Source organism: Typopeltis vanoorti, chromosome 9, assembly GCF_054136105.1.
Source record: "Typopeltis vanoorti isolate ZY-2024b chromosome 9, IOZ_Tvanoo_1.0, whole genome shotgun sequence".
NCBI lineage: Eukaryota > Metazoa > Arthropoda > Arachnida > Uropygi > Thelyphonidae > Typopeltis > Typopeltis vanoorti.
The window spans coordinates 32,947,002-32,963,885 of record NC_143557.1 but is presented as its reverse complement, the minus strand read 5'-3'; the positions used below and the strand labels follow the sequence as shown (position 1 = coordinate 32,963,885).

Sequence of the window (16,884 nt, the reverse complement as noted above, 5' to 3'; positions counted from 1 at the left end):
AATTTATATACTGATGATATTAGTATATATTTGCATATTATGCTAAATTGGGGAGAATAACAGCAGATAAACTGTGATGCAATGCACTGCTGTTATAAGAGGATTTCCATAGGTTGGCAGTTTGAGCAGTGAATGGGGATGGCAAGTATAAAGTCAGGGTCATGCACTTTGCTACAGGAGGCAAAAAAATATGAGAGGGGGAGTTTAAATGTATTGGTATCACTTGGATAGGAAGTTAAAGTCCATGTTATGCAATGCAAAATAGAATGACAACAAGGGATAAAGTGACAGTCATAGCATACGGAACCAATCAGGCTGCATTTTGATTTCTGGACAGAAAATATTAGAGATAGTCTAGAGACAAGTAACTGGGTCTGGATTGTGGAACGATGTTGGGTAACAAGAGCAGACTTAGGGAATATGATATGTAGAGATAGAAAGATATGAGAAGTCATGATATGATTGAAACTTATTAGCTGGTGAGTAATAATGGTCATGTGAGTTAGGAAGTGAGATGATGATTTTTTGCATGGAAAACAGTGACAGTGAAAAGCATTGTTGGAGTGGATGACCAGTGCATGAATGCTAAATGTGTTTAAGCTTAAGTATGATAAGTAGTATAGTCTGCAAAGAGTTTGGCCTTCTTTGGTGATTTCATGAAAGCTTGAAAAAAGTAATATACATGGGGCTAAGTATATCATTATTTATATTCTAAGTATTTATCAACTTTTACTTTTAACTTGTGTTAAGAGGAAAGTTAAAAGAGCATCAGATGGATGATTCTGGTGAAATCCTCTCTGGTGATAAGAGAAGCTTTCCTGCCATCTCCATATGAGATTAACTGTAAGTTAGTCAGTCAATTTATATAGATATGTAGGGTTTTTCTTCCTGGATACCTGGGGTTTATAATGCCAAAAAAACATGCAAGCTAACCTGCAAACATATAGTCAAGTCAGATAAGAACATCACAGCATATGAGTCTACAATAAGTGCTTAAGACACTGGCTAGGAGTCTCAAGGGATAGGGTGACTTAGATTTGTGCGTGAAGTTGTCAAGATAGAACTTAAATTACGGGCTATAAATGATCTAAGAGGAGGGGGGGGGATGGGAATATGGTTTAGGGAGACTGCAAACAGAAGCCTGAGACAATAAGGCATCTAGGTAACTAACTGTGGGAGGACCAATTTTGCCTGCCCCAAGACTTGACTAAGCATAAGCTTCATGGATATTATTATCTTCTGTAAAGTCGTGCATAATATTTATGCAACTTAGGAATTAATATAACTTGCTGATGTTCACCGGAAAAAGTTGTGCCATACAGATTCATAATATAACCAATCGTAACAAGAATAAAAATATCCTCTTCAGCCACTTGATGATATTGTTGAAAAATAATCTTTAAAGATACCTGTAGCATGATTATAAACAACAAATTGCACGATAACCACAGTAATTAACTTTAATGAAAGTACAGATATTTCGTACTGAAAATAACAGTACATCATCAGTGCTTAGAAACAAACAAATAAAGAAACGGGAATATAAGATACATACAACAATCGGTTTACCAGTTAAAAGCTGCTGCTGCATACCAAAAATTATATATTAATAAATAATATTAAAACTATCTTTGATCATTACATAAAATGAGAATCTCCCAAACGTTTGGGAGAGAGAGACAATCACTCTGATTCAGATTTGGCCAATGTAAAAGGGCTTCACAACTTTCTTTGAAAAGGCATTCATATTTAATAAGGCCAGTGAAACCTTATCAAAATGGACCAAAAGGAGGTGAATATATGGATGCTTTCATAACAGGCATGTTTCCTATAAGGTCCAGCTAGGACAACTCTTAAATACCGGTGAGTGTATTCCCATAAGTCCTCTGGTCAAATTTCATACAAAACGTTTATAGTTTCTATATTCGGCTTTGAAATAATGCTGGATTTAATATCCACTTGATTTTTATAAATTTTGTATTGCTCAAGTGAGCTTCTTTATTTTAGTAACTACTTTTACACACCGACTGAGAGTTCACTTACGAAAAATACACTTCTCCGATGCTTCAAGTTCCTTAGTACTGAAAGTGTTTGCTCCCTGGTCTCTGATGAAACCAACCAGTTTGAAACAGCTGTCAGGCCAGTGAAACCTTATCAAAATGGACCAACAGGAGGCGAATATATGGATGCTTGGACATAGCGATCATCTATCCTATAAGGTTCGGCTAGGGCAACTTGTAAATACCAGCGAGTGCATTTCCATAAGCTCTCTGGTCAAATTTCATATGAAACTTTTATAGTTTCTATATTCGGCTTTGAAATAATGCTGGATTTAATACCCACCTGATTTTTATAAAGTTCATATTTAAAACTGTTTCTATGGAGAAGACAAGCTTCATTCCACTGGATACTGTGTTTAGTATCTGGTTTAGCACTACACAAATATTGAGCCAGACCAGACTTTGAGGTTTCAATATAATATTGATGTTTATTAATGGCCTAGGAAAATATGTGGGATTAAAGTGATACTTCTACAAAATCTACCAGCAGGTTCAGAGATACCAGAAATATAAGGGATTGGAACATAGGAGTCAATTATCTACTGGATTTGATGAGGGGTTGTAACCATTAAAGTTTGGATAGTGAGAAGTTCTTGTTGTAAGCTTAGAGAGAAGCATACATTATGTGCTCTAGTAATTAAAGACTTGATAACACTAATTTTTTGAGAGGTGTGATGAGCAGACTTTTGATGGATATATCTACCAGTAAAAGTAGGTTTTCGATAAACACTAGTTGATAAATTACCAGAGGCTGTGCACATAAGATGGATGTCCAAGAATTACCAGCCTTTTCTTTTTCCATGGTGAATTAAATGAATAGATGAAGGCTATTGATCCATTGTAGAAAAGTTCATTTTCATAATGAGGCCAAACAGCAAAAACATCAACATAATGAAACCAATGAGAGGGTTGGGAATTAATGGATGAGAACAAGATATCTTCCAGATGGTTCAAAAATAGTTTGCCAAGACAGAGGGCTACCCATGGCAGTGCCTTCAACCTGTCTATAGATCCTGTTTTTCCAGCTGAAATATCCTGATTCTATAACAAATTAAAAAATCCTCCCAATATCAGGAGGGTAATCATATAGTAAAATCATCATATAACAGTGTCAGATAATGGAATGTTGGTAAAGAGGGGAAACAATATCAAAGCTGATGCTTGTATTTGAATATCCTTGATTTTCTCAAGAAAATGTGTGGAATTCTTGATGAATGATCTGGATTGTCCAGTATGGGCAGTTAATAAACATGTTTAGAAATTCTATAGGTGGGATCTTACTGGATAACCTTCTTTATGAATTTTTGGAAGACCATATAAATGAGGAGTTCTTCCAAAATGAGCGCACAACTTTTCCAGTGTTTATTGAAACCTACCTTTACTGGCAGATACATTAATCAAAAATCTGCTCGTTACACCTCTCAAAAAAAATTGGTATTATCAAGTCTTTAATTAACCTGCCATTAGTAAGGTGGTAGTGTCACAGTTATTTCTTTCTATATCTTTGGGGTCTGTGACACCCCACCTTACTAACACCAGGTTAATAGAGTACATAATATATGTTCCTCTCCCTCAAGCTTACAACAAGAACTTCTCACTCTCAAAACTTTAATGGAATTTAATGGTTACAACCCTCATCAAATCCAGCAGATAATTGACTCCTATGTTCCAACACCTCATGATTCTTCAACAGACTGCAGAGTTCCAGTCTCTTATATTTCCGGTATCTCTGAACCTACTTGTAGAATTTTGTAGAAGTATCTTAATCCCACATATTTTCCTATCAACAAAATTTCTCATTCTGTTGCCATCTACAAAAGAAAAACTGTCACCTCTATCATTAGCTGGTGTTTACCAGATCCCTTGTGAATGTAATATGTAACCATATAAATCAGTTCTTCCAAAATGAGCTCTCCCCCCCCCCCAAACGTTTGGAAGATTCTCATTTTATTATTATTATTATTATTTAGGCCTCCAAGAAGTCAAAAGACTCATCGCGGGAGTTCCTTCCTAGGAAACACAAGTCTATCAAGCCTCATCATGGGAGGTCCCTCCTAGGAAACACAAAGTCTATCATACCACTCCTTAAACTCATTGACCGTTCTCACTCTCACCACTTTATCAGGCAATGCATTCTACAGTTCAACCACCCTACACACAAAAAACTACTCCTCACCATCTTGCTCACAGTTTCCTTTCGTGACTTCCTGGAATGGGCCCCTTGTTATCACTCGTTCCCGCTTTCAACCAAGCAAAAGAACTTCCCAGTGACAACCCTGTAACCACCTCTCAACAGCTTAAAAGTCTCAATCATATCACTTCTCCTTCTATCCACCAAACTCTGCAGTCCACATTCCCTCAGCCGATCCTCATAACTAACATTGTACAGTCCTGAAACTGTCTTTGTTATCTGCCTTTGTACTCTTTCCACAGTTAATTTATCCCCTTCAAATCCTGGGGACCAAATCTGAGAACAATAGTCTAAGTGTGGTCTGATCAGGGTCTCATACAACGGAATAATAACACTTATCTCTGCAGGTCAGCGTCCTTCTCAGTATTGCAGCAATCCTCTGTGTTACCTTCACCACCTTTACAATATGTCCCCTGAATTTCATGTTTCTATCAGTCATCAACCCCTGATCTCGTCTCCCCTACTTCCTCCAGTATAGCTGTCCTCCAACAGCGTATGCACCATCCCCATCGATGTGACCTCAAGACTTTACATTTTGCTGCATTAAACCAACACCCTCATTCATTTGCTAATCTGTCTAGCTTATTCAAATTCTCCTGCAGGACTACCACATCTGCACTATTACTTATAACCCTTCCCAGCTTCACATCATCCACAAACAACTGAATATCCCCCTGAAATCCACTGACAATGTCATTGATATAAAGGTTAAACAATATAGGTCCCAGTACTCAGCCCTGTGGGACCCTACTTGTAACCCTCTGAATCCTTGAAACTGCCCCACCATACACAACTCTCTGTATGGAGACTCATTAGTACGAGGTGTGATAGTAGAGGATTTGACAAAATCGTACCAACCTGTGCGACCATAAAGATGTAACTGAGTCTATTAGAGAGCAAAAGGAAAGGGTGAAAGAAATGATTGTTGTGGCAGGTACGAATGATTTGAAAGGAGACAAAATGGAAATGATAGAAGACCTGAATGAATTGTTTGAGGTAGCAAAAGAAAAGAGTGAGAGAGTTAGAATGATTAGTCTTTTGCCACGGTATGACAGTGGAATGTTTAAAAGGAGGGCCATAATTGCGAATGACTTTATGCATGGGTTATGTATGATGAGTGGTGTGGAATTTGTGGACGTGTAGAGTGAGTTCGATGGGCGAAAGGATCTATATAAGATGGATGGCTTGCATTTGAATGGTTACGGTGTAAGAAGACTTGAGAAAGTGTTGCTGAATGTGGTGGATGTGCAAATTCAGGGAAACTAGATTTATTAAGGGGGGAGAGTAGATATACAGTCCTTAGGGAGGCATTTGAATGTAAGAATGAATATAATATGCCCGAGCAAATAAGGACAACAAATCAGAGTGGGATAGTTAATATAAGGCATCAAGGTAGGGTTGGGGCTAATGGGGGTCTTAAATACATGTACACTAATGCTAGGAGTATTAGGAACAAGAAGGAAGAGTTTTTGGCATGGTTGACACTTCCAGACCACAGGTTATTGGTATTAGTGAAACATGGCTGAATGTAGATGATATTGTGGGATTGAATGTGATGGGTAGTATAGTGTGTTCAGGAATGACAGGGAGAATAAAATGGGGGGAGGAGTATTGTTGATGATAGATGATGAGCTGCAGCCAAGGAGAATAGAAGTTGAATTGCAGGATAGAGAAAAGAGCACATTTGAGGCCATTTGGTGTGAGATTGTGGCTAGCAGAACTAAATATACAATTGGGTGCTGCTATAGACCAGGTGATGGAAAAGATCGTGGAGATAGTATGCATAAGCAAATAGAAGAAATGAGTGGAAGGAGGGTGATTTTTATGGGAGATTTCAAATATGGTCTCATTGATATGGAGTGAGGAGAGGACGCACGGGAGGAAGGAATTGGATTTTATGTGGTTATTAAGGGATAACTATCTGCGACAGCATGTAATGGAAAATACTAGGGATCAGAGAATGCTTGACCTAGTAATTACATCTGAAGATTTGGTTGTAACAAATATGACCACATTGCCACCAATTGGTGAGAATGATCATAGGGTCTTGACTTGGGAGGTGGCTAAAGGTGTAGAATTTTCAATTAAGACAGGGTACATTTGGAATTATCGGGCTGGAAAGTATGACAAGCTTAGGAGATTGATTGGTTCAGTGCCATGGCATGTACAACTGCAAGGACTAGAAGTCGATAGTGCATGGGAGGTAGTTAAGAAGTGTTTGCATGAAGCAATGGCTGACTGTATACCTAGAGTCCGAATAATAAATCAACTAGGGGTTAAATGGATGAATAACACCATTAAGCTTGAGCTACAAAAAAAGAAACAACTATGGCGGGAATTTAAGGAGAAAGGTGACCGGCAGGCACACGAACGGTATAAAACGCAGGCCAGAAGGGTAACGAGTATGGTAAGAAAAGCAAAAAAGGATTACGAAAGAACATTGGCCATGCAGCCTAAAGAGAATCCTAAACAGTTTTTTAGATATGTAGCAAGTAAAAGGAAAAACGTACATGGCAGAATGATTTTAAAGAATGCCGATGGTAGGGAGGTAACTGAATCAGTTGATATAGTTGAGTTACTGAGTGAGCACTTTGCAAGAATATATCATCCAGGTGGTGACATTGCAGAAACGAATGTACCAGTAGATTATACGGGAATTGTGATGAATGAAGTGGAGGTGAGTAGTCTATTGCATAACCTCAATGTCAATACATCTGTGGGTTTGGATGGTATACCAGCTCGTGTTGTACGAGAAGCAGCTAAAGAATTATCAGTACCCTTGACCATTTTGTTTAATTTGAGTCTCGAGTCTGGGTTAGTCCCGAGGGGGTGGAAAGAGGGGAAAATAGCTCCACTGCATAAAGGTGGTTCCAAGACTGCTGTTGTAAATTACCGACCGATTAACATATCAGGAATCATTGTCAAGGTCTTAGAGAAAATAGTCAAGAGGAAAATACAAGATTGGATAGAAGAAAATGGGATACTGTATCGGGGGACAACATGGTTTTGTGAAGGGTAGATCATGCCTCAGTAACTTGCTCACGTTTTATAACACAGTGACAGCTGAACTGGATAGGGGTAATGGGTTTACAGTAATACTACTGGACCTTGTCAAGGCTTTTGATAGGATACCACATAGAACCCTAATCAGTAAACTGGAGCAGATGGGGATAGATATAGGGTTGGTGAGATGGATAGGAGGGTGGTTGAAGGAGAGATACCAGAGAGTGGTTTATTCAGGAGTGGAGTCTAAAAGACAGCTTGTGACTAGTGGAGTGCCACAGGGCTCTGTTCTTGGATCACTGCTTTTCAATTCATTCATCAATGATATAGGAAAGGATTTGAAAGGAAGTGTTCACTTGTTTGCTGATGATGCAAAGTTGGGTAGAGCAATTATAAGTGCACAGGATGTCAAAATTTTATAGGATGATTTGGATAGTTTGGAGGACTGGGCTAGGAAAAATGGATGTCAATTTAATGTACCAAAGTGTAATTTTATGCACTTTGGGGTGAAAAGAATAGCAGCAGTATATCGCATTGGTGGAACCGTACTCCAGGAGATTGATGAGGCCAGGGATTTGGGAGTGTTGGTGGATAGGGAATTGAAGTTTAGGGGTCACATTGCAAAAGTGGCTAAATCAGCTCATCAAATCACTTGGCTTTTGAAAAATACTTTAACATGCAGAGACAAACAAGTTGTTGTTCCTCTGTATCGAGCCTTGATAAGACCCCATCTGGACTACTGTGCCCAGTTATGGGCACCAGGATTTCTTCGTGATGGGGAGGAAGTGGAGAGGATCCAGAGACGAGTGACCAAGATGATAGCAGGTCTGTGGAATGAACCTTATGAGAATAGGTTGAAGATTTGTGGGTTGCAGAAATTGGTCGATAGGCGAAGGAGGGGTGATACAATTGAGACATTCAAATTACCGTAGGGTTTCTATAAGATTGATCCAGAAGATATTTTTGAAAATATGACTGGTGGTGGGAGGACTAGGAGCCATGAATGGAAGCTGGGCAAGAGCATGGTTGACAAGGGTGTTAGAGCTAGGTTTTTTACTTGGAGAGTAGTGAATGAGTAGAATAAGCTTCCAGAGTCTGTTATGGGTGCTACGACCATGAATGATTTCAAGGCAAGGTATATGATAGATACTGTGTGAATGTCGAATAGTTGTTCTTGACATGATGTTAGGGCCTCCCTCGATGAGTCTGTCTACTCCTTGGAGTTGCCCGGAACAATAATAATACCTATTGGACAGCCAATCCTGAATGCAGTTAACCAACCTAATACCCAAACCCATGTGCTGCAACTTAAATATCAGCTAATCACGTGGAACCCTGTCAAATGGCTTCGCTAAATCCAAGAAAATAGCAGTATATGCCTTTCCCTCATCTACTGCTCTTGTAACTTTATTATAAAAGGCTAGCACATTACTAAAACAAGAGCGCCCCTTCACAAATAACACTGTCATCATCTGCCCAATGTTGAACATGGTCCCTAATAATAGGGACCATGTTCAACATCCTTGGATGGTACTTCTCCAAGATCTTTACAACTACTGATGACACATAAAAAGGCCTATAATTAGACACTTCCAGTCTGCTACTGCCCTCATGTAATGGCACTATCTTACCTTCCTTCTATTCCCTGGGCACTTTTCCCGTAGCTAGACTTTCATTGAAAAGCCAGGACAAAGGAGCTGTCAGTTCTTTAGCACATTCTCTTGAAACTCGTGGTGAAGTACCATCCTGTCCTACAGCTTTACTGACATCCAGAGTACTTAGTATTTGAAACACGCTCTCCTCCTGCACCTCTAAACCTCGAACCTGCCCTATCCCTCTGGTATTAAAATTTACTCCTCCAGGATAAAATACACCAATAAAGTGTTCACTGAACAATTCCACTAGGTCCTCTGCATCAGTCACTCTATTCCCATTTTTATCCCACAATGTCATTCTTCCACAATTATTTCTCCTCCTACTGGCCACATAGCTAAAAAATTCCCTAGGATTTCTTTGGATCTTAGGGCCAATCTCTTCTCATATTCCAGTTTCGCCTTCCTTACCATACTAGTAACTCTCCTGGCTTGTCTCTTATATTATTCATGCATCGGCTCTTCACCTGTCTCCTTATATCTCTTCCATAGCCTCTGTTTCACATGCAGTTCCCGTTTAATATTGTTTGTCATCCACTTTACACCAAATCGTGTACTCTTTTTCACTTGTGGCATACAGCTTACTATTGCTGCTAACAAATATTCCTTCACAATTTCCCAAGCACTAATGATTTCCCGGCCTTCCAATTCCTCCCTCCATGAAACTTCCCCAAGTTGATGTCTAAGACTATTATAATCACCTGCCTTATAATTCCACATATGTTCCCATCTCTTTGATACTCCTGAATGTCTATTCATCTTCCAAGTCAAAACAACATGGTTACTCTCTCCAACTGGTGGGAGAGATGTCTTCTCAGTTATCAACTCTTCTGAAGCTATGACCAAATCCAAAGTCTTGAACCTCTTGTTCCCTCTATTACATGTTGCCTAAGACATTTGTTCCTCAAGAATTCTAGAAATTCCATTCCCTTATTTCTACACGCAACCATCAAAAATTGTTTTAATATCATTTATTAATACATTAATTTCTAGCATGCAGCAATCTGTTTTAATCGGTAAACCAAATGATGTATGTATCTTGTATTCCCATTTCTTTGATTTGCTTGTTTCTACACACTGATGATATACTGTATGAAATATCTGTACTTTCATTTCATTAAAGTTAATTATTGTGGTTATCATGTAAATTGTTGTTTACTGAAGAAAAATACATACTTTTTAGGAGTATATTAAAGGGGCATTCAAGAAAAGCAGGGAGTAGGGAAAAATTACAATAATAATTAGAATTTCATTAGGAATATTTTTTAAATAAAAAAGTGTTAAAAAAACAAAGAAAATTTGCTTGCCACTGAATCCAAAGTGATATAATGAAGAGTGAGTATTAAGACTTTTTTTGTGTGTGAGTACAGCTTAAATATCTGTTGTTCATGCTACTTGCAAATAAGAAATTTATTTTTTAAATGACAAGTGATAGAGAAAAAATATAAAAGAACATATATGGCATTTATAGATTTATTCACAGTCTTATTCACTGCTAAAGTACTTTCCATAAAATATTCTCAAAAGACAATTTATTAAACTGTATAGTCCAAGTGAACACTATATTTGTGTACATGTACTTACATGGAGTTGTGTAACTTGTTCACATGGACGGATGTTAAAATTAAATAACAATGTGCATAGCTGTTTAAAATCACACTGATACAGCTCACAAGAAAGGCACAATTAATAAAATCTGATGAATATGCATTATAAAAATAGAACTCTGAAAATAGCAGCCAGCAATTGTACAATAACACAATTTTTACAACTAGATTAAAATTATATGCATTATTATTAATATCACAAGTTTCAACAGAGAAATTCATATGCAGCTAAATATTTAATTTAATACAATATTACCCATGTACAGTTTATGAGATTGTGCTAAAATCTACTAGTTATCATTACAGATTTCAGAAGCTGTTCTAATTCTATAATATGTTTCTACTGATATGAATTCAATAATAAAATTTAATACATACTGATATCAAAATAAGTTTATCATCCATCATAACAATTACTCATCCAAATGCTTGAGAATGAGTTTATTTTATATTGAAAATATAAGAAACTAGTCTCATTTTACTTATAAAATGCAAAAGATCACAACCATCAATAAATTAGATAAACAAGAAAAAATGATTTATTTACTGAATTCCAACTCACATTATGGGATGTCTTTAATCTATTTATTAGAAGTTTGAACAGAAATGAAATATACTGACCATGTGCATACTATGATAGTAATGCATATTCCATTAGATAGCAAAAGGATTCATATTTGGCAAATGTCACCATGGTAAAAGATATATAAAAGACTTTCCAAAAGGAAATCTCAGTGACCTTTAGTGATATCAAAACAATTTTTGCAACATGGGTCAGAGGATTGAAGATTTTAAGAAACCCTTGTTATTGTGATTGAGTATTACTAACCCTAATGACTGTGATCTATTTTGTGTTACTGTATAATAAAGAAATTTGAACATAAATAAACCTGTAAATTTTTCAGTCAAATGATATATGTTCTTGAGAATTCTATTATCTTGCTGAATCTCGTAGATAAGCTTGTATGTTGGTTAGACATACTTCTAAATTTTTAGGAAGTGACAACATAAACTAAATTATTAATTATAAAAACTTTAATCAATAACTACTTATATTTCAACAATGTAACTGCCAAAATATAGGTAGTTATTAATTAGTTTTTATAATTAATAATTTAGTTTACATTGACATTTCCTAAAAAATTAGAAGTATTGCTGGATCTCAGCAAAATATTCGGTATTGTATTCCATCATAAACAATTATTATGTATGGTCTAGTGTCCTGCAGCTAATCTGCAAGAATTCAAGCACACAAATCACTCCCCCCCCCCATTCTTATTTCAGTTGATCATATGGCCAGACAGATTATATAAGGAACACTTGCCTTGACAGAGGCTGTGTTATGATATCAAAACAATCTCTGCAACATGGATCAGAGGATTGAGGATTTTAAGAAACCCTTAAACCTTATATTAGATAATTTTTCTTTCTGATTCTCCTATATATCTTTTACCCATCTTTTTCTTACCAGATATGAATCCAATGAAGTTTATGTAAGAACACACATATCACAGAACCTATAGAAACAGGATACACAATTTTCTTGCAATATTTCAAGAAATTTATTTTTTACCACAACAGAAATGTAGAATAAATCTTTGCCAGAAGACTTAATAATGTGGCTCAGAAACACATTATCTTTATGACAGGGTACCTTTGGTAGTTTTCTAATGGTAAGTAAAATTATGAATAAAGTTTCACACTCCATAAATGTCAGGATGATAAAAAACGTTTTTTGGTGAACTAAATATTGTTGTATAAAACAGCATACCCAGGTTTGATTGTAATGAAGAAAACCATTTCCATATTAAACAAATTTCTTAATTCCTGATTCTGAAAATATTTCTATCTGATTACATTTACCCAGAAATATTTTTTTTTAGTATCACTAAATCCAGTTCTTTTGGAAATATAGAAATAATATGTTATTTTTCTAGTGCACTTTTCACATTAGCAATTTGAATTATGAGATTAATATTATTCTTCAGGCAAAGGAAAAGACATGATCTACAGAAATTAAGGAATTTTACATGGAGAAACTAATATACAGATAGGAAAACAGACAATGAAGGAATGATCTGACTACATCACTTAGGGGAGGATTCTGAACAAAGGGATACTCGATAAATTATTAAATGAGCCACAATGTACAATCCTCCTGCAGATTAAGCAGTGAATGAATAAGAACGAGCATTTATATTACTTGTAAGGACAATCTTCTATTTGGGGGAGTTGCCACTTTTATCATTATGCTTTCAGGAGTCATAAGTAATAATATATGATATATTATTACATGCCATTAAACATTCTTTAAGAAATACATACAAATGTCAGGCAAGAAAACAACTTCGATTGTCCTGTGGGTGTTAATAAATTTATTACATTATAATTATTAAATAAAAAGAGCTGATATTTTTTAAAATTGAACATTTGTAATGAATTTTAAACATACATAGTATCAAATTATATCTTAAAATGGCATCTCATAACACAGCATTTGCTTAAGCTGCAGGATGACTTTTTAATGTTTTTAAATTTTTATTATAAATTAAGTAATCCTAAATATGGCATGTACATTCAAAGTGTCTCTGTGTGTGTCTATACATATATTTACCCATCTGTACAAAGTACATTTAAAATAAAAACTTATATTACATCTAAATTTTGTTAATTTCTTTGAAATGTTAATCAACAGTAATAACCATGCACTGCAATGATCAATCATTAACCTAATTACTGGCAATTAAAGACAGTTTGAAAGTTCATATATAACAGAGATAATTCTTCTTGATTTTTAAAACTTCGTATATATTTACAGTAATAACATGTAGCTGCAATTAAAAATTACTATTCTGTGGCAATATTTTTTTCTGTCTGTAGGAAAGTATATTTGATTGGCCCTTCAATAGATATCTTTTTTCAATGAATGACTAGAATCTTCTCTTGATGCCATTAATGAAAGAGAGCACTCTGGTAGTGACCCAGTATGTCCACGATGATTATTATTATGGGCAGATATAAACACAGGGAGACTGGCAGATCTTTTATCTTTTGAACAGCTAATTCTTAATTGCTCATCATCAAGGTGAGGATCCATAATTAAATGATCAGACATTAAATTACACAATGGCTCATTCATGTTTAAAGTCTCATAAAGTTCTGCATGCTGATTATTATACACTCTAGTTTCAGTAGGAAAGTCTGTAGAATTAAGAGCAATAACAAAGCTGTCCTTATGGGAATAAAGTTGAGCTGATTTTAAGTCTGTGATGGGAGTAGAAATATCATTGTGCACTGCTTTACTTTGTACTGAGTATTCTATGTATTTATTATTTACAGGAGAAGAAATTTCAGGAGGATTATTACACCTACTGGATACATATACTTTTGCATTTTCTGGATCGTTGTCTTTTGTGAGGTCTAAAACATCTGGTTTAGAGTGATTTTTATCACACTCAACTACAGAAGATGTCGAGTGTGGTTCTTTCCTGGTTACTGGGAGGTAATTATCTTCTTTTATCACATTTAAATTATTGGAAATAGGATGACTCTGAAATGGTTTTTCTACATAAGAGGAAAGATTAGGCTGTAAAACTTCAACTGACTGGCTGATCTTTCCCAGTGGACAGGGATGATGATGATGATCATCATCATCATCAGAATGCACATTAGTCACTGTATCAAGAATATTTAATTTGCTGCTACCACAATCTGATAATGAATTATTTCTAAACTTTTCAGTACCCAAAGCTGGAAACAGATCACAGACAGTATATGTACAATCTTCTTCATCTTGAACAACAAAGGAGTGATCTGCAGTAAAGTCAGATACTCTGTTATTGTGTTTGCTGTTTAGCATGTTATTACTCTGAGGATTACTGGATGATATATCTGTCATCTCTGTGCTACCACTTTTATAGATAAAATCATCTCCTCTATCATACATGCTGTGAGTTTTATTTAAAAATCCAGAGTTTTCATTTTTATCTTTATCGGGTACTTCATCACACAACTTTTCTAAAGTCGTATTTTCATTCATAACTCTGACTGGAAATTCCAATTTAGGTGTTTCCTCCACATTGGTGCTTAAGATGGTGTACCTGTTATGGTTAGGAGTCTCTGTTGGTGAGCACCCAGTATTATCACAAGCATTTACTTCATGTTCTTGAAATATGATATCTTCCACAGACACAGATAAATCTGTCTCATCATTTTGTTGATGTTTTACTCCTTTTTCTGAATTCATACTCCACAACTCAGAATTAACTGTTACTTTATTTTTGTGACAATCTGATAAAAATGGAAATTCTGCTATTTTCAATGGCAGTATATTTTCTGTTTCTTCATCTCCTAAAAAGGCACAAGTAATTAAATTGAATTAAAAACAAATTTTCATCATCTATTAGTAATTTAGTGCAGTAGTGGCCTCATTTGTAACTTACTTCTGAGAAAATGTATTAATTTTTTTCATCAACGTTCGCAAAACATAGATGGATGCACAACTAATGTTCTGCTGATTAGCTGCAAGAAAATAGAAGCATGCTTGAACTCATGCTACATGTATGACTTCAGATGGTCCAGCAGTTCTAATTCAATTTGTTATGATTTTGTGAGATGGGCCACTATTGCATTTAGCACATCATATAATAGAATATTAAAATCTGAAGAAATGATAATAGCGACAGCTCTTTCTTTACTGAAATGATAGATGTCAGTGATGAGAGAGTGTAATTTTTATGGAGTGGGTGTGTGTTGGGCACTGGAGGCAAGACATAGTGTAGAGGGAGTTCAACATGCATGATTTTGTTGGATGTCAACCACGTGGCAATGATTTATTTTTTTTATTTTTTTATGTAAAGTGTTCAGATAGCATCCCTGTGAATAATGGTAACAAGATACAAAATGTGAATGCTACAGAGCATGAAGAGAGACATGCAATGCACGAGTGAATGAAATATGAATAGTAAGAAACAAAATTTTTTAAAAGTAACCTGAAAGAAGTGGTACTAGATGAAGATGGTGTTGGGCCATCTGTATGTGCTTCAGATATATTATTTAATTAATTTTGCCGTAAGTAATTTTGATTTTTTTGTGTTTAATAGTTATTGCCTTTCTATCTAATAATGTAATTATACTAATGCAATCCTAGACTACTTAATTTCTAAATGAAAAACTGCAGTGAATAAATTAGGATCACATATAGCATGCTTTTGAAATGGTTGAAATGCAATGAGATTAAGTTATATATTTTATAAAAATTTAAAACATCATATATGGGAATTGTGTCAAAGTTGAAATAATTTTCTGTTGTAATAAAATTATCTTTTAACTGATGAGCATAAAAATCTTACTGCTTGGACAAAGTAAGTATTCCCATTTTCAAGAAAGCTGCTTCAACAACTCATTGCATGTTTTAAATCAAAGCAAAAATTACATCTAGTAAGAGTAGGTGTTTTTATTATTATTTTTTTTTAAAAAAAGCTCAATGTATTGTGTATGTGAGCACTTTCAAAGAGAAAGATGTGTTCTTAATAGAATAATTTTCAGAAGAGAAATAGATATATTAAGGAGGGTTTCTTTTAGATATCAAGATAAGCAAAATAAATATAAAAACATTCTTGTGTAGAGGCTTAAGTGCTGTGAGGACATTATGTTGGAGGTTTAATGGATTTTTTACAACACTCAGAAAGAATTAAATTAGAATTTAATACTCCTATATTTCGTCCTAGTCACTAGGACATATACAGGGATTACAAAAACAATTAATGTAACATGCACACAAAAACTTACAATACTAAGCCCAACCACGTGGGTGACACTAAAGTCCTATCTAGGTGGAGCGCCCTCTATGGGCGGTAGTAGGTGGCCTGGAATGTAAGGTGGGACCTCTGGTGATGAGTGTTTCCCAAATCTTCGGAAGCTTAATGCCACCGTATTTGTTAAGATTTGGTTGGTTTCTGAGAGCTGCTGCTGCTTCTAAGAAAAGTCTCTCTTTCTTGAATTTGCTGTGGTGGAGCATGGTGGTTTTCTTCCATGATACTCTGTGGGTGGTGTCCAAAACATGGTCAGCCAAGCCTGAATGGCCATAGTTGTGTTTAACGATGTACAACTTGTGTTCCTCCAGGCGGATGGATGCTGATCTGCCAGTCTGTCCAAAGTACGCAAGCTTACAGGAACAGGGTACTTTGTAAACTCCAGGCAGAGAGAGAGAGGGGGGAGCTGATCTTTCGTAGAACGGATAAGGGTAGCAAGTTTGCGGTAGGGCTTATATGCTGTGTGTAGGTTATACTTTTTTAGTATCTTGGCTATTTTTTCCGAAGTGCCTCGGATGTAGGGTATGGTGATGGCATTTTTAAATTCTTGTTGATGAG

General features: G+C 35.7%; 2 protein-coding genes across 5 annotated transcripts in view; one reads left to right on the top strand and one right to left on the bottom strand.

The window, feature by feature from the left end:
* The window catches only part of LOC150102961 (WD repeat-containing protein 13-like), a 436,326-nt gene extending 422,914 nt beyond the window's left edge, over window positions 1-13,412 (top strand). The window contains exon 17 of one of the 4 annotated variants that reach the window (XM_090398329.1): window positions 12,502-13,412. In XM_090398329.1, the coding sequence (XP_090254455.1) occupies window positions 12,502-12,556 (55 nt within the window). In that variant the 3' untranslated portion in view covers window positions 12,557-13,412. The remainder of the gene's footprint in view (window positions 1-12,501) is intronic. The other 3 variants (XM_090398327.1, XM_090398328.1, XM_090398332.1) reach the window with 3 other exon arrangements.
* LOC150102960 (uncharacterized) overlaps window positions 10,364-16,884 on the bottom strand; it is a 353,745-nt gene continuing 347,224 nt past the window's right edge. Inside the window, exon 14 of the mRNA XM_090398023.1 lies at window positions 10,364-14,863. Coding sequence (XP_090254149.1) covers window positions 13,416-14,863 — 1,448 coding nt within the window. The 3' untranslated portion in view covers window positions 10,364-13,415. The remainder of the gene's footprint in view (window positions 14,864-16,884) is intronic.